At 53.5% G+C, this 25,155-nt stretch overlaps 1 protein-coding gene across 5 annotated transcripts; it reads right to left on the bottom strand.

The window, feature by feature from the left end:
• Positions 1–708: 708 nt before the first annotated feature.
• Positions 709–25,155, bottom strand: PLEKHM2 (pleckstrin homology and RUN domain containing M2). 5 transcript variants are annotated; one of them, XM_021537881.2, is made up of 21 exons: positions 25,041–25,133; positions 19,302–19,357; positions 14,678–14,784; positions 14,417–14,526; positions 13,040–13,139; positions 12,491–12,578; positions 11,834–12,020; positions 9,598–9,657; positions 7,543–7,777; positions 5,741–6,526; positions 5,408–5,477; positions 5,237–5,327; positions 4,911–4,975; positions 4,548–4,636; positions 3,969–4,101; positions 3,698–3,888; positions 3,330–3,395; positions 2,714–2,873; positions 2,330–2,509; positions 2,134–2,250; positions 709–1,794 (listed from the first exon to the last, which is right to left on the bottom strand). In XM_021537881.2, the coding sequence occupies exons 2-21, from the start codon at positions 19,308–19,310 to the stop codon at positions 1,657–1,659; spliced, it is 2,982 nt and encodes a 993-aa protein (XP_021393556.1). In that variant the 5' UTR covers positions 19,311–19,357; positions 25,041–25,133; the 3' UTR covers positions 709–1,656. The 5 variants fall into 5 exon arrangements, with proteins under 5 accessions (XP_021393556.1, XP_021393554.1, XP_021393555.1 ...); XM_021537879.2 differs by lacking the exon at positions 19,302–19,357 and having other exon boundaries at positions 25,041–25,155; XM_021537880.3 differs by lacking the exon at positions 19,302–19,357 and having other exon boundaries at positions 14,678–14,778; positions 25,041–25,126.

Genomic DNA, 25,155 nt, shown 5'->3' with positions numbered 1-25,155 from the left:
TTTTGGGTCACCCCCGCCGCCCCAGCCAGCCTGGGGAGGAGGATGAGCCCTGGAGAACTCGCCGCGCTCGTGGCCGCGGTGCGGGGGGACTTGCAGGGAGGGTCTCGCCCGCCTCTCCCGGTGCTTTGAAATTGGAGCTTCCCGCGGAGAAATGCTGCGGGGGGTATGCCGGTGTCCCACCCTCCGCCGTGGATTCCTATTTTTGGGGCTGCGCAGGCACCCCCTGGGACCTCCATGGCCGAGGCACTGCGGTGCTGATGGGCAGGACGGGTGAACACCCCCATACACCAGACTCCTCCCCTGCCAGTGGCTGTGCCAGTCCCAAATCTCCCAACACTTTGGTTTTGATGTCAGAAGTCAAGGAGGGTTTATGGGGACAGTGGGTGATGCTGGTGGCTGGCCCCATGGCTATTTCTTTCTTTCCTAGACTGGACTAGATCTCCCCAATCTAGGGGACTGGGAATATCTCTTGGATCCAGAGATAAGCAAGGACAAAGCATGGAGACTCTGTGTCCTGATGGGTTGAAACCACAAACGTGTCCCACCGCAGGGTTAACACTGCTGGGATTCAGGGAGGAGCTGGAGGTGCACATCTTCCCCTCTTTTCATCCAAATCCCCTTCTGCCTGCCCAGAGCCATCCCACAGGCTCCAAAGTGATGGCAGGAGGAGCAGTAGCCCCAGTGGCAGAATCTGGCATAGGGCAAGGCTGAGTTACCAAGGTCTATTTATTTGGGGAGGGGGAAAAGGAAGCAGATGTATGTACATATACATTCAGTCACGTAAGTTTCCTCCCACAAAAAGGCCCCGTGAACTTATATTACATGAGAAGGTCTCCAGGTTATTATTATTGTTATTAATATTATTTAAAAGCTGGGGCTGTGCCCCAAAGTGCTCGTTGTGGAGCCCAAGTGGCGATGGGTCCTCACTGGCCTCGGATGCAGTGAGCTGAGGAGATGGGGACGTGTTTGGTGGTAGCCACCAATGTGACAATGTCCCTCAGGACACCTGAAGAACGTGGGACTCCATCTCTTCTCCCCAGTGCACAGGGTCAGCATTCAAACCACAAACCGGCCGCTGAGATGTCCTAAAACCATTTTTAAGCCAAATATTTGGCCCTGTTCCTTCTTCCTTAACCTCTTATCTCCTGGACAGGCTGAGAGTGGCTCAGTGGTGTCCGGATGCTCCAGGTGAACTCTCCAGGAGGTGGGGAGGTGCTGACTCCTCCTCCCAACACAGCGGTGATTGTATGAGCAACAAAACATGCACGGTGGCGATCGAGTGTTCCCACCTCGTCCCGACCCTGTTCGAGAATGAACAAGTCCTCAGTCCTGCTCCCCACCAGAACGGCGATGCTCGTCCCAGCTCACTCTGCTCCCACCCTCTCCCTCACTACTACTGGGACATTATTCTGTGAAAGGCAAATTATTTGCCTCGTGGCAGCTGGACAAGGAGGAAGGTGCAGGTGGTGAAGCGTCTGGCTGCTCCCCAAACCATTCTGGATGTCCCTGGCTCGGTGGAGAGCGCGGGGTCCACGCTGCAGGCATGGCCCTGGTGGGGACCAAGCGATGGCAGGAGGGTTTGGGGTGCCAGTTAGCCCAATACAGGCCCTGATCCCCAAAAATGGGCCCCCGTGAGCTGTCCTCCCCTGGGCAGGGTTAACACCAGGGGTCCCGCTCGGCCCGTCCCCGGCAGAGGCTGTCACTGCGCTGCCAGGCGCTGTCGATGAGGCTCTGGGCATCCTCGCATTTCTTCTTCACAGCAGCATCCAGAATGGCCTTGTGCTGGAGATCGACCTGAAACATGGGTGTGGGGAGTCAGGAGGGGGGACATCAACAGTCACGTCTCCCTCTTGCTGTAAAATCACCTCAAATCCACATGGGCAAGCAGCCTGTGACATGGTTATGGTGACAGCGGGGCTGACCCACATTCCTCCCACTCCCCTTGCCAGCCTCTGGGTGCTCATGGCTTGTCTTGCCAGGCTCTAAATCCCACATCCTGTGATTATATGGACCCAGAGGAGCTCCCTGGCTCTCCTGCCCTTTGTGGGACATCTGGGTTCACCCTGCAGGGACAAATTCATCCCTCTGCCCTCCCTCACTCGATGAGGGTGTGAGGCAGGCCCACAGGCTCACCTGGTAGATGTTCCTCCACGCGACATTCAGTGCTGACAGAAACCTCTCCAGTTCCGTAGTGCAACTAAAATACAGGACCCATGGGGGCAGGAACTCCTTGCTGTCCTGAGCAAACTCCTAAACCGAGAGAGGGGCCAGGTGTCAGCACTGGGTGCTCGCCCAGCCCCGGGCCGGGGGTCCAAAGCCCTGCCCTCACCAGGATGCAATACTCCTTGCCAGCCTCCGTGGAGACGGCGGTGACGTCGGTCAGCTCCGCGGTGCCCAGCGAGCGGAAGAAGCTGGTCTGGCAGTCCTCGTGGCACGTGAAAGCCTTCTCGTCCGTCAGCACCAGGCAGCAGGGAACGCACGGCGTCGGGGCAACGCCCTGGGGGATCACCTGCGTGGGGTGGGGAAGGGGGTAAAACCTGGCATGATGAAGCCCCATCTCCACGGGGTGGCCTGTGGGGAAACCCTCCTGGCTCAGGATAAAGCTGCCTGCTCCGTCCTGCCAGACATTCCTGCTCCCTTCGGCAGCGCCAAAGGGGCTCTGAGCAAAGGAGGGGGCTGAAGCACCCACGCTCGGGGCCTGTCCCCAGCTCACCCCTTTGGAGACAGCCTGGCAGAAGTACTGCATCCAGTCTGCCATGTCCTCCTCGTTGTCGGCGCTCAGCTCCAGGGAGGGCCGGTCCGTCAGGATCACCTGGAAGGAGTGGGGCCGGTCGGTGGTGTTGGAGCGCCGGCATCCCCCGCACTGCTCGCCGCTGGGAGAGAGGGGGAGGATGGAGATGAGCGGGATGGATGGGCCAGCAGGAGCCTGAAAACAGCCTCTGACTGCCCTCCCTGGGCAGCACCTCACCCCTGTTCCCAACAAACACTCATTTCCCATCCATGACATCCCCTGGGATTGCTCCATGGACCATCTCCAGGTTCCTGACATTGCAGGAGAGCTGGAGTTGAGCACAGTGGGTCTCCCAGAGGGCTGCATCACCCTTCAGAGGCCAAGGCCCCATCCAAGGAAGGAAATGAGCCCATTTCCAGTGGCATGCCCTGGAGCCAAAACAAATGGGCACCTGCCCCCAGGCATGAGCAGCTGGGATTCCTGCAGCACAGACCAGGTCATGATCCAGCCTGGAACTTCCCTCTGGACATCCCAAATAGCTCCTGCTCCCCAGATCCCCATGGAGTAGTCTGGGTGTTGTGTCCTACCAGCCACTCACCCCATGTTGATGGAGAGCAGAGGGGTGACGTCCGTGCGATCTGGGTACTGGTACAAGATCCCATTGCTGCCATTTGGGAAGATGAGAGAGGGGTAACCGGAGTCAGCCCAGCTCTGGTATCCCCTGCCTTTTGTCCCACACCCAGTCCTGCCCTGCCCTCCACCCCCACAGCCCTGTGGGGTCACATTCCTGCTGTTGGGCACTCACAAATGGTGGCTTTAGTCACCAAATTGGTGGCTTGGCCCCTTTAGGTGGGTAGATGAGTCCTCTCCACCTCCCAGGGAGCTCTCGGGCAGCAAACTGCTCCCAGCACCTTCTCCCAAGAGCCCTGTCCGACCCCAGCCCTGCCCCACAGCCCCAGTGCCCACCTGAGCACCACGAAGCAGGGCTTCCACTGCTCCTTGCCCAGGTAGGAGGTGCCTGCCTTGTAGTGCAGGACGCCGTCCTTGGTGATGGCGGGCTCTGCAGAGGAGCAGCTGCTGCTGGCAGGTCCCAGCGCCTCATCCATGGGATCCTCCCAGTGAACGAGGCCGTAGAAACGCACAACCACGTTGCAGGCCTGTAAGAACCAGGAGAAGTCAAGGGAGTCTCCTGTGAGCCTTCATCACCTGCAGTGATGGCGGTGATATCCAAACTCACCTCACACTTGGACTCCTGTGCCACAAACTTGGCAAGTGCCAGTTTCTCCATGGTGGCATCCGTGAGGATACTGGGATAAGGGGGCTCCCGGCACCCTTTGATCATGGCTGACTTCAAGGAGACCAGGAAGAACCTGAGAGGGAGGCAGAGATCTCTGACAAGGCTGGGGCAAACAGCCCCTTGTCTCCCCCATACACTCTGGTGCCCAAGGGGCTCCCCTTAACCATGGGCCTCTGGTCTTCCAGACCACAGAGTCGCAAAATCAACCTACAGAGCAAAGGTGACGGGAGGCTGCAAAGGAAACAGATGACACCGGGAGGTGCTCACTCATCCCAGCACAAATCCTTGTATGACCTGATGGTCACCTCCCCGAGCTGCCAGCACACACACAGACCTGGGGACAGGCCTTGGAGCTCATCCTTGGCATTTCCAGCTATCAGCTGGGTTCAGCCAGTGGCATCAAACCAGCCCCCAACCCCCTCACGGGTGCCAGGACTGTCGTGAAGGGCTGTCTCTGGAGTCTCCCACTGTCCCCAAGTCCAAGAATTCCGGAGTTCCACGCTCCAGTTCCCCACTCACTCAGTGAGAGCCACGTCGGCAGTGTCGAGCAGGAACTGCTTCCTCCGGTTGGTGCACACCAGGGTCACTGTCTGCTGATCCAGCCCAACCTGTGCCACACAGAATGGTTAGGAAGGCCAGGCACAGGATGAGGGGCAACAGAGCAGGGCTGACAGGGCTTCTAGCCCCAGGGAGAGGGCCAGTGGTCACTCTGCTGCTCATGCAAAGACATGAGCAAGGTGGGCACCCACAGAGGTGGCACTGGAAGGGGCATCACTGCCAGCTCTCCCAGTCTCAAAGGTTCACTGTCCAGAACACTCTCCATGGACATAAACACACCCTCACCCCTGCACAGGTGAGAGCTGCCCCCCTGGCTGGGCTCACCGAGATGTAATCCAGCTCGTTGTAGGACACGGCCTCCTCCACCATGTACGGCTTCTCCGCTGCCCCTGGCACAGACACAGACAGCCACATGAAGGGGGGCAAAGCACCCCCTCTGCAGCAGCAGCAATGCACCTGCAAACCAAACCATGGCCCAGGCAGCACAGAGCCACGGGACACGTGTCCCAGGGCTCCTGGGGGACTAGTCAATCTGAGCTCCTTGCTGTGACCATGGGACTCAAGGGAGCTGGCAGTGAAGGCAGTGATGGCCTAATTAATGGACAGGCCATGGATGGAGCCTCCCTCCCTGCCACTGAAGGATGAGATACCTTTCCGGATCAGGTACACATAGCAATCTGTCAGCAGGACGTAGATCAGCTGCAGGTTCCCTTCCATGTGCCCCGTGCTCATTCGGATCATCTGCATGGAAAGGAAGGAGCTCTCAGCCCTGGGCTGATGCAGGCACAGAGCTGATCCTTTGATTGATGGAGATCCCTTACCCTGAACAACTGCTCCTCGTTCTCCCGAAAGACGTGGATCATCAGCAGGAGGAGATGGTTGTTATCCACCCTGTGGAGAAAGACAGCAGAGGATGGACATGGATGTGAGGCTGGGTGAGTCCAGGAAGGGCAATCCCCTTCCTTGTTGAGCATGTCCATTATTTGGGCACTTGTTAGCTCCCCAAGGCTTTCTCTTCCTGACCCTTTGTGCCTCCTCTTCATCCTGGAGAAGGATGGGCTTTGCCCCCCAAACCGAGGACAAACAGAAAGGTGTCAACTTGAGCTCAAGATTGTTTTGAAGATGCTCTCCCTTGTGAGCAAACCCATCCTCACCTGAACTCGGAGGGATGTGTCAGCTCCGAGGGGCTGCCCTGCCCTTCCTCCACCCCAGAGTCCTCAGCGCTGCTCAGGGAAGGGCTGGGCTGCTCCTTCTTGGGCTCACAGAGAGCCTGCGGGTTGGTGGTTTCTGTCTGGCTAGGTTGAGGATCATCACTCGCTCTTTCAGACTCCTCTACTGCCCCAACTGCTTCTCCCTCTTTGCTTTCTTCTTCTTCAGGAGCCTCAGGGCTACTAGAAACATGTGGCGGTTGGCCAGGCCCTGGAGGGTCATGGTGGCCACCACCTGGTGCAGCAGTGTTTGGACTCTCGACGGTAAATCGGTAGAAGTCCATGGGGGCTGAAATCCCCTCGCTGAAGTCGCCAGAGGACGATCCATCTGGGGTCTCCCCTGGCGTGCCGGTCCGAAAGGGCTGCCCGGGGGGCTCCAGGGCGGCGTTCCAGCCCCCGGGGTCCAGCTGCCCGTTGAGCCTGTCCATGACCTTGCTCAGGGGCTGCCCCACGCTCTCCATGGATGTGTCCTTCATCTCGGGGATGCGCAGGGCCAGCGGGCCAAGGGCAGCGCGCTCCCCACCCTCCTCCGGCCCGCCCGGGGCAGCGGGACCCCCGGCCCTTGGCAGCTCCTCCCTGTCCCCCTCCCCGTCCCTCGGGGGCTCCTCCCTGTCGCTGAGCCCGTTGATGCCGCTGTCCCCGCTGGTCTCGGGCGCTGCAGGTGCTGGGTTGTTCACGGCCTCCTCAGGCTTCACTTTCTTCTTCTTGCCTGTCTTCTTCTTCTTGGCTAACCTGTGGGAGAGAAGAACGTCACCCACTGTGCCTGTTTAGACTCTGCAATACGCAGGGAGGTCCAACAACATTCCTTCACAATTTTCCCTATTGCAGACAAATCCTTCTAATCAGCAACATCACTTAGTGTGTAGCCGTGTAGAGCCCCCATCCCTGTGCCAGTTTTCATGAGACAAGGTATGGGCACTTTCTCCTACCTATCCTAGAAAGAGGTGTCACTGCTGACACAGCACCTTGGGCTTTCTTTCAGCTGTAAAGGGATCACAAATGGTTGTGGCACTGGAGTGATGTGGCTGAGATCAAGAAGCTGCGAAGGGAGAAGGTTTCTGGAGGTGGCAACACCGTGTCTCCACCGGCCAGGAGAGGGAGATGCAGGTTGGAGCACACCAGGATGTGCTGCAGGAGTGCTCTGGCACCTACAGCACCCAAACTGCTGCCAGGTCACCCCCGTTTGGGAAGTGAGCCCAGTGCTCCCCTTCCCTGTGTCTCCCATGTGGGATGATGTGCAAAACCCAGCTGCTCTGCTCCAGCACAGCCCTGCTGGGCGGGTTTGGGGAGTCCCCATCGATGGGTGTGAGCAGACAGAGCCTTGAGCTCTTTGTCTGGATTGAGGGCTCTGAGGGATCCCTTGGGGAATCTCCCCTGCTGGAGTCAAACACCCAAACCCCAGCCAAGAGCTCTGCAGAGGCATCTCCTGTGACAGGTTCGACCACAGCTCACTGACAAACAGGAGGAGGGGCAGGATGGGAGACAAGAAAGATCCAAGCCCCAGAGCTGCTGCAAAGCTGCCACCAGCTGGAGAGAGCTCCAAATAAACGCTCACGGATTACTGTGAGCCCTCTGTCGCACACTGGCAGGGAAAGGGGGTGATGTGGAATCTGCCCAAGGGACCCAGCCCAGCCCCACGGGGCTGAATAAAGGCTGCAGCGCACAGACCGTCCTCGCTGGGATAGAAGAGGTGGCGCATCCTCAACAAGAGGTGCCGCCTCTTCCGAGGCCAGCAGCTGTGTCCCTACCTGATGACCTCCAGCTCTGTGCAGCTCTCGGACTGGTCTGTTCCCTCGGGGGTGGCCTCTGCCTTGTCCCGGGAAGCCGCGTGCACCGGCGTGGTGTCGGCAGAGGATGGCACCTCGGCCCTGTCCTCGTTGAAGGGGTTGTGGCGCTGCGTGGGGCTCCGAGCCGCGGCCCTGCCGCCGTTGGCCTCCGAGGCGGCAGAGCGCGGGCAGCTGAGCGTGTCCGTCAGGTCCCCGTCTGCAGGACAGGATGGAAGAGAGGATCAGCGCCGGCTCGGGCTCCTGGACACAGCCAGATCAAGCCAAGCCACGCACCGGGGGCTCGGGGCACTGTGTGGGCACCACGCCACTGGCAGTGCCAGCAGCTCTTGGTGAGGATGGACAGGGAGGCCAGTGTGAGACCCTGCACCCCCTCTGCAGCTCAGAGAATGACTGGACACAACAGAGAGCAGAGGTGGTGTCTGTGGAAGCAGTCTGAGGGGTCCTGGGGCCACTGCTCCTGAGCAAGGTGACAGCAAGCCACGAGGCTGCTGCTTCTCCCCTGCCATGGCCACGGGAAGGTGCCTGCTCAGCTGGAAGGGCAGACATGGAGCCAAGCCCATGGAGCAGCAATCCTGATGGAGCTGGATGCTCTGCTCTGCTCACATGAGATACACATGGGGGCTGGAGCGTGCTGGAGAGGGGACACAGCATTCAGCAGGCGGCACAGACAGGGCAGAGCACAAACAGCTGGGCCCGTGTTAGTCTTCAGATGGAAAAAGAGCAGTGGAGAAGGGTTGCAGGAGTCATGCTTGGACTATTATTAATCCAAAATCACAGTTAAAGGAAAGTTATCCATGCCCTTCTCTTCTCCAGCACCATTCCTGGTCTAGTGGAAGGTGTCCCTGCCCATGACAAGGGATTGGAATGAGATGATCTTTAAGGTCCCTTCCAACCCAAACCATTCCATGATTCTGATTCCTTTCCACAGTCAGCTAAAAAGGCACCTTGGGAAGAGAACCACAGCCCTGGCAGACTGATTTGGAGTGTAGGATTTGAGGAGGAAAATGAAACCTCTTGTAAAACTCTAACCCAGCCAGTTCGTGCTGCATGATTTCAAAACTCCACTTTGTTCTCACTGAAAGAGTGGCCCTGGAGCGGGGAGAGTGTGAGCTCTACCAGGGAAGTTAATCGGGTTTTAAATCCTCAAATTCAGAGGGATCTGCCTTCCCCCAGCATCCCTGGGCTTCAGCCTCCACCCAACACTCCCACTGGAGCTGCTGGCTGCACCCTGGGTTTGGAAATCTGGTTTGTACCCTATAGAAACAGGTTAAACCACCTTTGTGACATCCCTGTGCTTGGGGTAAGAAAGAAAGTAAGAGGGAGCGTGTTAGAGCCCGAGAGCAATCCACATGGAATTCAGGCAGATTTACCCAAATAGTCCCCAAATATTTGGGTGCTTCCATCAGGCTCCATCCAGCTTTGAGCTGCAAATGATGGAGTGTGGGTGTGTTTCCTCTGGGGGTGAAGCAGAGAGGATGCTGCTCCAGTGGAGGACATGCACAGGGGCTGCATGCAGAGGAAGAACAAATTCCTTTAACTGGGCAAGTCTTCTTGGCCAGAGGTAGCTGGTAAGTGAGTTTAACAAGTGGTAAAATTCATAAAAATAACAAATGTAGTGACCTAAACTGAGCATGGCCATGTGCTGGATATTCTGGTTTCATGGGAGAAGTTTTGACATGGGACACAATGATCCAGGGAAAACAAAACCTCCCAAACTAATCCCTGCAAAATGCCCAAAATTAAAGGCAGCAGAATTACTTCAGCTGTTTTCCAGGGCTTTCAGGAAACCAATGATAGTGGATCATTTTTTCAGTCAGCATCTTGTGTGCTTTACCCCAAAGAGGAAATCCATAGCATGAGGGCAGCTGGCACATCCCACATTTTGAGCCTGTATGGAATTCCATCAGGACAGGGCAGTTGGTTGTTAAAGAAACAAACATGGGAACATGCAGCAAGCTCAGGGGGCAGCAATGCAGAGAGAAAACAAAAATGCTGTAAGAGATGAGTGTGTCCCACCTTCCCAGTCTCTACTGGGCATGGTCTGCATTGCTGGAAAGACATCTCCAAAATCATAATCTACAAAAATGAGGGATAAAACTCAGGATTAGAAATACAGGTAGTGAGGAGGGAAGTGGGGAGAGGGGAAAGTGTGAAGGGGATTTGGGGAGGGAGATGGGAATGGGGAGAAACAAAACAATTGCCCACTGGTATCTGAAACACAAGAGAAAATAGGGAATGTGGATGTGAATGGAAACCAGCTGCACTAATGGTTGTTCCTTCTGGAACAACCAGTGTTATGGGAGCTACAAAGGGACCAGGGAAGGGTGAAAGCCCCATTATTCAAGCTGCTGGGAAGCTAAACCAGATAAACAGTGTCACCTAGGACTTGATCCTCTCTGGGAAGCCATTTAATTTCTCTGCACCTCAGTTTCCCACTTCACACTTACCTCCCATAGATATTGTGATGTTTGACTCATGAATGTTTGCAAAGCCAGGGATCTGATTAAAGGGGAAAACTTGTCCTCTGATCCTACAATCCCCAGTTCCACCTACACTCTCAGGGTAGAGACATGCTCCTGTTGAAATGATGAGCAGGGTAATAGTTACAGGGGAAAGTTAAATTCCTCCACACCAGAGGAGCAGCAGCAATTCCTGACCTCCTGGGTCCTGGTCCAGCATTCCTATGTCAGCACCAAATCCCTCTGTGCATGGGGAGACTGAGACACAAGAGCACAGCCACTGCCTGGACACATAGGCTGAGATGATGCCAAACCCAAAATCCATCTCCAAAATCTCCTGAATCTCTACTCCAAAGCCCTCTTTTCTTGAGCTTTAAGCAGACAACCACCAGAAGGCTGGGGACACCCAGTGATAGGGACAGGTAGGAGATGTCTGGCACAAGACATGCTCTGCTGAGGGAGGAGCAGGAATGCAAACCCAGAGGTGCAGCACAACAGCTGCTTATGTCAAATCTCTGGGGACAGAGAACCTCCCTCTGTGATTTCTATTTCTAGGTTCCTTGTGCTGTCTCCAGCTTCCCTGGGACACTGGAGATTTGGCATGAGTAAGTCCCTAAAATCAAACCCTTTCCTGAGTGCAGATTTGGTGAGACCAAACCAGTGCTGTGCTTCCAAGTCCTTTGTTAAAACAACTCCAATGCCCATCCCAGGCTGCTCATTCTCAGCATCTTTAATACCTGCAGGCTCTGTCTTGCTCATAAAAGGCAACTGGTGACTCTTGTCTCAAGGAAACCCATCTGTGTGTGGGCTCAGTCCCAAATTCCCTGCATCCATTTAACAGTTCATTCCAATGCAATTCTATTCCACAATCCCTTTTGCTCAAACTGACATAAAAACCAAGACAGGGCCAATGCATTTTGGATTAGGAAGAGAGCTCCCTGCTCTGGGTGCAGCAGATTCATGGTGCAGACACAAGGTACATGTCTGCCCAGGTCATCAGGAATAACATCCAGCTTCTCTGAAAGGCTAAGGGGGTGGGTAAGACAATTTATCAGGCTGCTCAAGATGTATCAAGAGGAAAAACCAACACCTCTGAGACCACTGGCTATCTTTCTCCCAGACTGAAGACACAGAGGAGACTCAGGAAACTACTCCCCTGCACATGTGCATCTGTGGACTGTGAAACAGTTAAAAACCTCCCCTGCAGCCCTGTGTCCCTGCTGGCCTGGAAGCCACATTCAGATACAGGACTGGCCTTTACTCTCTGGGGAGAGTCCTCCAGTTCTTGCTAAAACCCCCAGGATGGGAATGTGGCCTGGGGTGCCTGCAGGGAATGTCCTTCTCTCCCAGTCTGAGGCATAGAATCAGCAGAGAATGGTTTGGGTCGGGACCTTAAAGTTGACCTAACTGCACCCTCTGCAATGGGCAGGGACACCTTCCACTATCCCAGGAGGCTACAAGTCCCATCCAACCTGGCCTTGGACACTTTCAGGGATCCAGGGGCAGCCACAGCTTCCATGGGCACCCTGTACACCTCTGGGCACCTCACCACCCTCACAGGGAAGAATTTCTTCTTAATACCCAATCTAAATTTCCCATCTTTTAGTCTAAAACTCTTAGTTTAAACCTATTTCCCCTTGTCCTGTCTCCCAAGGATGTAAGACAGGACAGACTCCCAGCCTGGCTGCTGGGTCTCCTGCTTTGGTCTCTTCCAGTCTAAAATCTGCTGCCTTATCTGAAGGGGATATGGGAAGAACACAGCCCTGTCCACACTGTCCTCAAAACCCACTGACCCTCACTGGATGGAGCAATGGCACTGTCGTCCCATTCCAGGTTGGTGGAGGTGACAGAGTTGAAGGAGTTGAGGGAGAGGCTGTCGGAGCCGTGCACGGAGCTGGGCAGGCGCTCCTCGAAGTCCAGCAGGTGCTGAGGCTTGTAGTAATCCGGCATGTACGGGGCCAGATCCAGGTATGGAGCATCCTGCAGGGCAGGGAACGTGTTCAGAGTCAGGCTCCAGTGTCACTGTTACTGGCACAGCTGGGGGGGAAATGCCACCCCATCAAAACGGTGGGAACTGCCCCTTGAAGGTCCCTTCTCAGTGTCCATCTCAGAGAAAACCCAGCAGTTTTACCAAGGGTTATCCTGTGGATTTGTATTTTCTGGAGGGACACCGGGGTTTTGTATCACACTTGCAGAGCTCAGCTCCTTTATCCCCATCAATCTGCCCTGCAGCTGCCTTGCTTCTCCTCCAAACAGTGAAGAACTGAGCAACAGAAATAAATCCCATTGCTGGATCCCCAAAGACCTAAAAGTCTTTCCCAAAATCATCAGCATCACGTTTCCAGCAGAAGATCCACCCTGGTCTAAGCAGAGGGATCTGTCCCACCCTGGACTTCCCCTGCTCCACATTCCCACTCTTCCAGAGCCAGGAAAAGAGATCAAACACTCACCAGGTCCAAATCAAAGCGGATGAATTCCAGTCCAGACACCAGTGTTAAGAACAAGGTCAGATGGTCGTGACTGCAGACCAGGGCGTTCCTGCCGCAGGGAGGAACAAAAGAGCTTTACAGATGAGGGAAAGAGGAGGAGCAGCTACAAGGGCCCTTCTGTTTCCTTGGGGCTGCCATAGATCAGCCCTGGAGCTGGCAGCCCACTCCTTCCCTCTGTGGGCAGCCACTATGTGCTGTCCACAAACTGAGCTACAGCCACATTTCCAAGTGTCCAGCAAAGCTGGGTGCCTGGACAAGAGCTTGGAAATAATGGAAAAATATAAAGGGGACTGCAGAGTAAAAGCAGGAACTAGGAGAAATGTTTGCAAGGCCTCATAGAGATAAGAGGACAATGTGTTCACATCTAGGACCTTTAAATTAACCACATAAATGCCACAAGGAAAAAAATCAAACCCTGATCAACTGCTTGTCCCCCGCTGGCAAATTCAGGCTGGCTTCTGACAAGGAGGGATGTCAAATGCTGCCCAAAGAAGGAGCTGGGATACTCACTTGACATAGTACTTGTGCAGCAGGCTGAGGTTCTCCTGGAACAGCCTCAAGTAGCTCTCCAAGGAATTTTCGTTGAGGGCAAGGTATAGCCAGGCCCGGCCTGGAAGCAGAGCAGCAGAGAGATTTATCTGGAAACACCTGAGAAGTAACACAAGCCTAGAAATAGTCATTAATTACTTAAAACCCCTCAGATCATTCATTCTTATCATTTGAGGGGAGCAATTATGAGGGAAATACGCAGGGGGAAATGACATTGAGAGATTAATGATTTGGAGTAAAATTGGTGAGAGACAGGAGAAGTAGCCACACAGCTGTGTCTCTCCAGCAAAATGGGAGCCCTGTCAGCAATGACAGGAGATGGGAGAAGCAGAGGGAGAATCGCTGTGAATCAGCCCAGGTGAGATTTGACACAAATTCTGGTGCAGAGAGAGGTGACATTAGAGCCTGTGCTCAGCTCTGCTCTCACCAGCACAGGCCCAGGACAAAGCAGCTGTTTGGAAAAGCAGGCACAGAGGATCTAGGCACGGTCCTGTGTCAAAAGTGGCCTCGATCATCCCAAACATCTGCTATGGACAACTCGGAGCAGGGAAAATGCAGAATCACACACATGACTGCTACAGCAAGATGTGGGGTGAGAGGGGATTCTCCCATCTGCCAGGAAACCTTCCCAAGGGCATGGCCCCACAGAGCTCCCATCTGCCAGGAACCCTTCCCAAGGGCATGGCCCCACAGAGCTCCCATCTGCCAGGAACCCTTCCCAAGGGCATGGCCCCACAGAGCTCCCATCTGCCAGGAGCCCTTCCCAAGGGCATGGCCCCACAGAGCTCCCATCTGCCAGGAACCCTTCCCAAGGGCATGGCCCCACAGGGCTCCCATCCTTCCCAAGTGCTACCCTCTGCAAGGAACTCTTTCTGAGGTCATGGCCCCACAAGACTCCCATCTGTCTGGAACCCTTCCTGAGGGCACAGCCTCTTGGGTTTCTGGACAGCAGAAGCCAGGCTACACCTCAGTGCCTGACCCTGAAGCATAGTGACATTATTTCCAGAGACCTCACACGGTCATGGCAGGACTCCCACCTCCTTGGCACAGGCTGCCCAGGGAAGTGGTGGAATCACCATCCCTGGAAATGTTCAAACCACATGTGGATGTAGCCCTTGGGGATGTGGCTTAGTGGTGGACATGGCAGTGCTGGGCTAATGGTAGGACTCGATGATCTTAGAGGTCCTTTCCAACTTTAATGATTCTGTGATTCCTTTGCCCGCAACCTGGATTCCAATGGCTCCCTCGATCTGCCAGCAGCCCCAACTCCTCAGCACAACCTGGGCCTCCCCAAGTGTCCCCAAAGCCAGAGCTTTGGGGGACACTGTGAATACTCACTGCGTCCCAGGTTGGTGGCCACGTGCTGCAGCACTTCAATCTGTTTGATGGCTTCCCGGCGTGTGAAGTGAACCACCAGCACCCAGTACCCCGAGGAAAGATCTTGCAGTCTGGAGGAAGAAAAATCCCAAAGGAAAATTAAGCAAAAGCTTCATTATCTCCACCCCAATCCCTGCCTAGATGCTTTCCCCATGCTAAGGCTCCACACCAGGCTTTTTCCATGGGGAAGAGCAGCATCCCAGAGATGGGCTCCAGGCTCACCCGTACAGCAGAGCGTGGTCCAGGTGTTCACAGAGCCTCTGCAGGACCTTGTCATGGTTTCTGATGGCCGGTGTCTCATCTTCACAGGCAGCAAAGTAGCTCTGCAGCTGCAAAAAGAAGGGATGAGATGGCTGGAATGGCCTTCTCCAGCCCACAAGGAGCAGGTAGAGGTGCCAAAATGCTCATATCCAGCACTGAACAGTTTTTTGTGATCTCTCAGCTTCCTAAGCCCTGTTGCAGGTTTTAGTTACAGGGTGTAGCTGTACCCTAAAGGCAGTAACTACAGGGAGACCCTTGCCCAGAGTCCCCACATCTCACAGCCCAGCAGTGCTGTGGTGGCTGCACAACCAAGTTCCCTCATGGTGAGCAGCCTCTTCCCTACCAGCCAACACAACAGCAGGGTCTGGAGGTTCCTCTGCAGCCACCACAAAGTGGTTCAGAGCAGAAATAAACCCCAGCTCTGCTCTGTTTCTGGCTCTGACATGGATGAGGCCTGTCCTCAGTTTGGCTAGAAATCCTAGAAATCCCCTTGGACCCAAATCCTGAATCCTTTCCCAGCTGACCCACAGGCCTCCTCCTGCCCCCAGAGCTTAGGGATCTATTTAGGTCCTGTCTCACACACTCTCCATCCAGGCAGGGAGATTACTCTCCTGGGATGTAATCTCAGCTGGACAGGCCATGGCTGTTTGCTGGCAATGCACATGAACAGCTCAGCTGAGCCACAACAATATTAGAGACAATATATATGTTATTTTAGTGACCTGACATGTCTTTGCCAAACCCCACTAGATCATAGATGTGTAAAACCCAAAAACTTGACATTACTGTGCTTGTCAAGTCCCCCAAAACAGGTTTCTCCTCCAGAATCATTACTAGAGAAGCTCCTTCTGGAAAAATCATCCAGTCTTGATGTGCATTTACCCAGGGGTCAGAGAACACCCCGGGGTCCCTGGGAACTGATCCCAACAGCACTTTTAAGAGTATGAACATATCGAGTTCCAACACCCTGAAGACCTTGAATCCCCCTGGAGCTCTTAGGTAAGATGGCAGAGCCGGGCGTGTTCCTGCATGGAGCTGGTCCCAGCCCTTAAGTGAGAGAAAACTGCTGAGCCTGGAGAATGACAGCCAGAGCTCCCTGCCCGATGGCACAGCCCTGCTCTGCCTGTCCCTGTCCCTGTCCCAGCAGGTGAGTCCCCTGGGGAAGCAGATACACAACCAGGTGATGATTGCAGAGGCACCTGTGGGTGTTCTGGGCATCCTCAGGGGCTCTCACAACACCCAGGTGAGACCTGGAACATTTCAGCTCAACTGCACCTATCCATTTCTGGGAGGAAACTTTTCCAGAAGATTCCCAGTATTCATAGGCAGCCCAGACTGACACAGAGAGGAAAATGCCCCAAAATCCCACTATTTAAGAAAAAATTCAGGAGGTACTTGCAACCAGTCTTTGAAGCTGCAGCAAGAACACCAGAGGAAGAAATAAATCTATAATTTAGAGCCATATCCCTCAGGTGATGGATAGATGAAGTCATAGGGATGATCTCCAAGAGTTGGAGCTCACTAGACTATCCCATTTTTGAGAAAACTGAGGCAGAAGCAAAGATCTCACAGGACATGAGCCAGCACTTGAAGGCAGAAATTCCCAACTTGTCCCAGCCAGGCTGTGGGCTCTGCAGGGAGCTGGGGTGCCCTTGGAGGAGGTTCTGGGTGTTTCTGCAGCCTCTGTGCTGGATTGGGGAAATGCAGCTGTGGGGAACAGCTGAGGGAAACAAGAATAAATCAAGCATTTTGTTAGCTCACCACTGAATAAAAGGAGACACAGCTTGGGGAGGTCTGTTTGGAGGGAACTTGGAGCCTGTCTGTGCCTCTGACTGGAGGAATTCCTCGTGACAGAGACACTCCAAGCCTGGGCAGCAAAAAAGATGAGGAAATAGAAGTATTTCCTCTTTTTTCTTTCCTCCTTTCCCCCAAAATAACTCAGAACTTCGTCATGCTCCTTCCTGCAGTCAATGCACAGCTCCAATTCCTCTCCATGGACTGATCCGCTCCTGTCATCCAAGGGTGCAAACTATTAGCAAATGGCAGCTGTATCCACCTCAAAAATGGATTTCTCTTCCTTGGAAAATCCCAATCTTCCCCCAGGAAGGGGTTTAGGTTTTGAAGGGCTCGTTCTATGTTACACCAAGGGCTGGTGTCCCTTTTAGCTGCTCTGCAAGGAGAACTGAGCCTCCTGCTCTGCACAAACCAGCTCTCCCTGCATCCCCCTTCCTGGGAGGCTGCTGGAAAACCTGGCCCCATGGCCATACCACAGCAAACCCACCCCAAAAGGCTCAACCTGTGGCACATCAGGGACCACATGATGGGCTGCTGTGACTGCTTTGCTCAGTCATGGGGTCACACCAGCCCAGAGGGTAGGAAACACGTGCTCAGCAGTTTGGGATCGAGATTCTGGCACTCCGAGTCACGGCCCTTGAGGAGCTGTGGGTCACAGGGAAGCCACAAGGGCTCACTCCCACTGAGATGTGCCACCATGTCCCCATACAGCGCTGCACCCAAGGACGGTGCCATCCCCAGCATCTCTCCAAAATAAACACCAAAGGCTTCCCGTGCTTAGCCAAGGGCAGGCACGGCTCACTGGAGCACAAATCCCAAAAGACATCAGCCATGTGAATCCCTGCCCAGTTACCCTGTCCAGGGAGGAAACAAGACACAGCAAGCCTTGGGATCTCCTGGGTGGAGTCATCCCTCCAGCCAGGGTGGGGAAAGACTTGCAAAAGCTGATGGGGAGGTGCTTCTGGCTCAGGAAGAAGGGTGAAGACACACAGAGAAAATTTAGGATGAAACAGCTTTCCCAACTGGAAAACAAATTCCAGCTGCACTGTTTTTCAAAGATCCAATGCCTAGATTTGTAGAAATTTGTAGAAATCACAATGAGCATAATGAGGGATGATCCCAGCACCTGCCTGAGTGCAGTAATAGCAGCAGTGATGTGGCACTGCCCCAAAAAAATGGCATTTAATAGAGTGTTTATGTGGAGTCTCCTGTAGGTTGTTATAAAACACACATGGATAATTGAACCAGCCTTTCCCTCCACAGTCAGACCTGTCTGGGAGGTGGTGACCAAACTTCATGAAGCATCCACAAAGCAGCTTCCTGACACAGCAATGTCACAGCAGTGAGCTGGGCTGGAGCCAGGGAGATCAGGAAGGAGGCAAATAATTGGGTCAAAAGCACCATCCCTGGGTTTCCAGAGAGATGCTTTTCCCCTCTTCTCCTCTGTGCCTCAAATCCAGAAGGAAGGGCTGAAGGCTGGCTCGGATGGAGGGCACAGCAATGCCTGGAGCCCCGACCCAAGGCTATTTATAGACATTCCTGTGGCCAAAAGAAGCCCTGCTGGCATGCAGAAGGCATCCCAGCCATCCATCCACTGGGACCACTCCAGAGCCCCAGCCAGGTCTGAGCACCAGCACTCCTGGGACAGAACCTGCTCAGGGAGAAGGCCACAACAGCCCAGCCATGAGCTGAACACACCTGGGAGAGCAGGTGTTTGTCCAACAGGAACAGACCTGGCTGCCACTGGGAAACACTTGCACCTCTTCCCACCGAGGAGGAGGATTTAATTGCTGTTTATCAATCACAAGTTCATTTTTCTAGCAGTGACACACCCCACCCCACACTGGCAAGCATGAGAGAGGCTCTTCCTTGCACAATTTTATAACCTATTACTGCAGCGGTTCTCAATGAGTGTGAACATTTCCAGGCTGATCTGCAGAGCTCCTGTGTTGCAAGGGAAGCCAACAAATAATCAGGGAGGTGCTGTTGAAAGCCCATTCCCAAATCTAATCATTCTTGTGGTGGTTTTGAAATCCCTTCAGTAATTCTAAAAATGCAATGGAATACTGAAATAGTCTCCTGACCTGTTCAGGGCTGGTCACAGCTCAACTGAGTTCACATTTTCCCTCTGTAAATCTGCCCTGCAGATGTTTCACCAGCAGCTTTCCAACATAATTCTATTTCATTTGTTCTGCTTGGTATTTCCCTGGCAGGACAAACAGGGTGGAAGAAGAACAAATACCCTTTGCATTCCTCAGCTCCTTAACTGGGATGGGAGGGATGAGAGGTGCTTCAAAAGCCCTCATTCCCACCCACAGCACATGGACTGAGGTGAGGGGTTTGCTCCAGCTGGAAGAGCTGAGCACCCTCAGAAGCAATCCTGGAGCTCCAGAGAGCACAAGAAAGGGCAACTGACCTTGTCCAAAGCAATGACAGCTCGAGGGAAGACACACAGGAAGGCCAGGACAGACACCTCAGAACTGACACTTTCACACCTGCTCAGGGAGTACAACAGCAAATGGATAAAGAGGAGGCTGAACTCCTGTGCCTGGAAAAGTCCTAGTTTTCCATACCATCCATAAAAGCAGGCTGAATGCCATGGCAGGAGCATTAGTCTTCCTCACACACTTGCACAACACAAAGCCCTAAAACTCCAGCTCTAGCAGGACATTTTGGAGGTCACACACATGATCTGACTCAAAACTCCTAAAAATCAGCACTGGCCTCAGCTCCCAGATTCCCACTTCATGCACCTCACCTTGATCTTGGGGTTTTTTCCAGAAAAACTCACCAGGCACATTCAGAGCATCAGCACTTGGAAGGTACCACGAGTGCCAGTAGAGCAACCTGGAGATGTAGAGGGACAGGAGCCTGACCAAAGTGAAGCTGAAGCCCACAGCAAAATTGCTCATTGCTGGAAACACTGAGCTTTGAAGCATTCCCAATCCAATGCCAGCAAGATTGTCACCCCCTGGGACACAGACACATCTCAGCTCACACCCCCCAGGGCTTTTCTGGGGCTTTCCTTCACTGTTTCTAAGCAGCAAAGCTTGCAGCAGGTTGGACACACGTGTGGCTCAGACAAGGATAGGATTTTTTCCAGTGGGAATTTTTAGGGAGCATCCTGTTCCTCTGTCACAGCAAGCAGAGCAGCGGCTGAGTACAGAATTGGCTGCAGGGGAATAGGGGTCCCTGAGCTAACCAAAGGCAGGTGGGAAGATCACATGCTCAGCATAACAGAAAAAATAGATTTATGGGAAAAAAAAATAAAACAAGTCCAGTGGCAAACACACCAGAAGCAAGCAAAGTGCTGCTCTCCCAGGGAGCTGCTGCTCCTTCACACACCAGGTACCGCAGCTCCGAGTCCCTCCCCACCACCCATGGCCTCTGGCCCCTGCTTAATTCAGTTACACCTCTTGGACGAGCTCACCAGAAGTGGGGAAAGCTGAAATCACTTAACAGCCACCAAAATTGTGCAATCAGAGGCAGAGAGGCTTGGAGGCTTTCCTTTAGCTCCTTGGGAAAACCACAGCCAAATTTACCCTCCTAAACCGGCTGCTCTCCCAGCAAAATGCTTTGTGTTAGAGGGAGGAGAACAAACGATATATTTTAATTCCCAAAATGTTATCACAGGCTTGTTCACCCTCAGCTCCAGAGCTGATTTTGGGTGTTATGGAGGACAAACATCAGTTTAGGTACCTGCAGAACCCAATTCCCTTGAAACTATAGATTATGAACTCTGGATCATCACCAGCCCTGTGGTGGTGCGAGTGTGACAACCAGAGCAGCTCCTGGATGGCCAGGCAGGGAAGCTTCCTGATCACTGGGATGAGGCAAGAGGAATTTCTAAACAGATAAACCTTGAAATACTCAAGCAATCCAAGCAATACACAGCTGTGATGAGAGTAGAACCACAGCACCAAAGAGACAAAGCCCTTGGAGGCCCACCAAAACACATCTGTAGACTTGCTGAAAGCACCTGAGTGACTCCTGTGTCTTGTCTTCATGGACAACTCAGGAACTCCATGAGATTGCTGCTACTTCAACCCCAGGCTTTTGGCAGCTGGGAAACCTGGGACACGTGGCAAAGGAACATGCAGGGCTACCCTCTTCATGTGGTCCCAGCAGCAGCAACAGATGTGGCTTGGGGAGATGTGAGTGAACAAGAGGAAAGTCCCTGGCAGAGATAAAACCCCTGTGGTCTTTGAGACAGAGAGGTGTTTCTCAAAAGAGAGCAGAATGCAAGAGATCGCTTCACTGTTTTCACATCTCAGAACTGCTGCCTCAGTGCTGGGCTAAATAAATGCAGCCAGGCAGAGATGAGCACATTCCCTACGTGATTTGAGTAGGGATTCTCCACTCCAGCACTCCCTGCTCCTCTCCAGGACACGGGGGCTCTAAGCCATGCCCAAACCCACCCTCCCTCAGGAGAAGCAGAGGTGTTACAAGGCAGAGCTCAGCAGCTTAGGAGACTGCAAAGCCATTTCAAAGGTACAGGGCTAAAAATCCAACCCGGAGACAGGCAGCAAAGGCTCTGCATTAACTTGCTGTGAGGGCAGTGGAAACCTTCCCAAAGTAATGCAGAAACAGAGCAGAGCCAGAGATTTTGGCAAGAACTCCTGCAATGTCAGCAAAAACCACTACTCCACCTGATTGACATGCACCAAGGATTAGCTGCTCCAGAACTCATGGCAATGTGTGTCCTTCAAAGCCAGAAGAAAGGCCTGAAAATCAGAGGAGTCCCAAAATCTGTGATTCTAACCTCTCTTCTGGTTTTACATTCAGCTCCTGGAATTGTCCACAATAACACTAAAGACTTTGCATTTTCACCACCTAATCCCAGGTAGGAGAGCACTAAACTCCTCCTGAGCCCAGGGAATATTCAGGGAAACCCAAGAGAACACAAACCACCAGCTTCATGGACCAGGGAACCTGTGACAGCTCCTGGCTACCAGGAGATGTTTGGCCAAGGATGGATTTGAAGTTGTTGGCATTTCTGGTATGTTCAGATTCCACCTGGGCAGCACCAGGAAGCTGCTCTCATCCCACTGCCACCACACACAGCATCATCTCCTAGAAGGAAACAAGCACTTGAGTGAACAAGAGCCTGCACACTGAGCCATAACATGCCCAACCACAGCCTTCTGCCCCAATAAAGCCCTAAATCTTCACAAAAAACAAGGGTTAGGCATCAATCTATGCAGTAATTTGAGCTGGAGCACAGCCCTCTTTGCAGAAGGGGAACTGAGTGGGAAAGGGGAAAATAAACAGTCACAACACTGTCCATGTGTGCAGAAAGCATCACACTGTGAAATAATCTTTAGCTCCCAGGGAGGACACAGAGGACAAACTGTAGCTGGGAAATCAAAACCATGCTCCCAATTTTCTTGCAACTGAAGCAGCTCCCTGGTGCTGAGCTTTCCCAGCCTCTCCTGAAGCCACCAAGAGCAGAAACCTCTTGACAACTCTCTGGTTAAAGAAGCCTATTTTGTCTAAGTTAGGTGTTTTGTCTCACTTTTATCAGTGGAGGCTGACTTCACACCTCCAACCTCACACCTCTGAAATCCACAGCAGAGCTACCACTGATCTCGCCCCCCTGGGTACCCAGGAACCAGACAGAGAACCCCCCAGGTTGGAACTACCCTCTCTAAGCACATTTGGCACTTCTCCATCTGTGCTCTATCCCTCAAGTCTTTCCAGAAAAATAAGAGAAACAGACCTGTTTATCGAGGTTTGAGGGATTTGCTTGGAATCTAAGCATTTTTTTGCTGTGGAGTTGTACAAAATCCACACACTCATAATCCCAGTTCTATAATTCAATTTTAGAAGCCTTCTTCACATCCTCAAGTCAAATGCAGTGTTCTCTTAGGGATCAGTGCCTGTCAGCACAATAAATCTAAAATTCTCAGTAGCCAAGGTTCTAACACGCACCAATCCCCCACCCCTAAAATCCAGCAGCACGGGCTAAAAGCTGAAATCACAGCCAAGTACAGGTGCAGCCTGAGTGTCCGACCCTTCCCAGGGCTGTGCTGCTGCTCCTCTCCTTCCCCATCCGAGGCTGCTGAGCACAGGGTGCTCTTCCCTGGGAAAGCTCCATGAAAATATGAAATTGTCTCCTCCCCTTTGGCTCTGCAGCTGAGAAAAGAAAACCCCCACCATCACCATAGACACATCCAAATCCTCCATTGCACACCTGCATTGCTGGTGAAAGGAAGGAGTGAGCAACCCACACTGTAAGGAAGCTTCTGAAATCAGAGGCAGGATACTTGGAAAACTCCTCCAAGCCCCATGACACAATTCCAGTGCCAAGGAGTTACTCAAGACGAGGATGACGGAGAGCAGGATTTCCCAGCACAAAGCCACTTGCTCCCTTAAACTCGTACTTTACTCTTGCCACTCACAGGAAAAAAGAGGACCAGGGGTTTCAGGCTGATGTGGGAGAGGTAAGCACTGGGAAAAATTAACAGCTCCATAATGAATTTCCCTGAGGAAGGAGAACTGCATCCTGGGGGTAAAAAAGCAGAGTGGAATTTCACCATGGCCTGAGTTTCGTTTCACTGGGATGGTAGAAATTAATCCATCAGCCTGAAGCAGGCTCCTACAATTCCCTGAGTTTTTCTCTGAACAAGAATAAGCAGGCAGGATTAGAAAATCCCTACATTTTCACTGCTGGACCAAGACAGGAGTTAGCAGGGATTGGGTAGGCCAAGGTGTGCTGGCAGAGCTGGAGTTGAAGAGTCCTCTTCAATCACAATACTAGTTAAAATAAACATGTTGATTTTTTAGCATTTCCAAATGTGATCTTCCAAGGATTTTCTGCATGCAAATAAATTATGTCCAAACAATCCTGTGTAGGAAGTTGTATTCCTTATAGATACAGGGAGGCAGGAGCATTGCAGAGCATTGTGACAGAGCTCAGAGCAGGCTGAACATCCACGGATTCCAGATAGATACAAGATTATCCTTAATTCTTAGAGGACAAAAATACAAGAAACCAGAGGTCAGGGCCATCCATGGACAAAAAAAAACTGGGAGAGGTTTGTACATCCATCCTACATCCCAGAGACAGTGTCCAGCCATCACTTTCTTAGTAGCACCAGGAATTTGCTCATGCTGATCTTCATAAAACAGGTTTTCATGGATGAATATGTGTCAGGACACACTGCAGAGCACAGAAAATCTATTCCACAAGGCAGAGGAAACCCAACAACTGGAGAAACAACAGCAAGTCCAGACAGCCTTTGCCCCAAAACCTGGGACAAACACAAATGAAACTCCCGTTGCCTCCTCAAATGGAGCAGGGGTTGCTTTCAAGGTTGCTTGGAGCTCATGTGTGGGCCAACCCAAAACTTCCATCACGTCCTTACAACTCACTCCTTTGGCCTTCCCAAGGATTTCAGCATCCCAGTGACAGCTCACGGATGTCTCCACCACCAGGATGGGCTTTAAGGAACCATCCAAGGAGAAATGAGGAGCAAGGAGAAGGTGAGAGGACACATATTCAGAGCCCTGTTTTGAGGGCACAGAGCAGGGAACAGGAATGAACCACACATCCCCTGTGTCCGTGGGAAGCATGTCCCAGGTCTTGCCCCTCTATCCTGTGCCCCCGCAGGACATGCCTGGCTGGAGGGAGAACCTCTAGAAAGATGGTTTTAGGCTGGACTCCAAATCCCTCCTGAACAAAGCCCCAGGAAAAAGGGTCTCCCTAATCCTGTCCTTTGAAACAGGGAATCCCAGGCAGGAGAATCCCAGTATATCTCAGTCAGCAAAACAGAGGGTCCTGGGGGTGACCCTGGCAGTGTCCCTGTGGCAGGGTGACTCCAGACTCCAGATGTGCCATACCCACCACCAGAAGAGCTGCGTTCAACCTCACACCCTCAGCACAGGGGGTCTCCAAGGACACTCCCAAAAGTGTCCACCTCTGGCAAAGGGGATGCAGTGTGCCCTTGACCCCACACTTCTGTCCAAGAGTTCATCAGTATCCCTGGGATGTTTCCCGGGTGTGAGGGTCTGTAGGATTGTCCCCCAGCCCCACACCTGAGGCAGGAGACACATGGGGTCCCGTCCTTCAACCCTACACCCATGGCAGTGGTGTGTGTCTGGGGGGTGCCCAGCAGTGTCCCCCAGCCCTGCACCTCTGCAGACACAGCCCGCACGGCTGTCCTGGAGCCGTCCCCAGGCCCACAGCCCCACCCTCAACCACAGGACAGTCAGGGGTCCCAGAGCTGTCCCCAGCACCAGCTGAGAGGGGTCCCCAAGGATGTCCCCAGGCCCAGAGCGCTTGCAGAGCAGGGCCATCCCCAGCCCCACGGCTGTCCCCAGCCCCAGCACAGGGAGGTCCCCACACGTACAAGGAGAGTCCCCAGGGCTCTCCTGTCACCAGCGCCACCAGAGCACAGCACCGGCCGACCCGCCGGAGCCCAGGGCTGCCCCCAACTCCTACAGCCCCAGCCCAGGGGTGTCCCCAGGCCCAGTCTTTTCAGCACCGCAGCTCGCTGCCCGCAGCCCCCCGCCGTGCTCCCGCTCCCACCTTCTTGACGGAGAGGGAGATGTTCTCCAGGATGCGGTCCTTCACCTCCGCCGGCTCCATGGCGCCTCCGCCCACCGCCGCCGCCGCCCGCCGCGCCCGCCCGGCGCAGGCCGAG

Source organism: Lonchura striata, chromosome 24 (assembly GCF_046129695.1).
Source record: "Lonchura striata isolate bLonStr1 chromosome 24, bLonStr1.mat, whole genome shotgun sequence".
NCBI classification, from domain to species: domain Eukaryota; kingdom Metazoa; phylum Chordata; class Aves; order Passeriformes; family Estrildidae; genus Lonchura; species Lonchura striata.
Note: the sequence above shows the minus strand (reverse complement) of the source record. Positions and strands in the feature narration are given on the sequence as shown.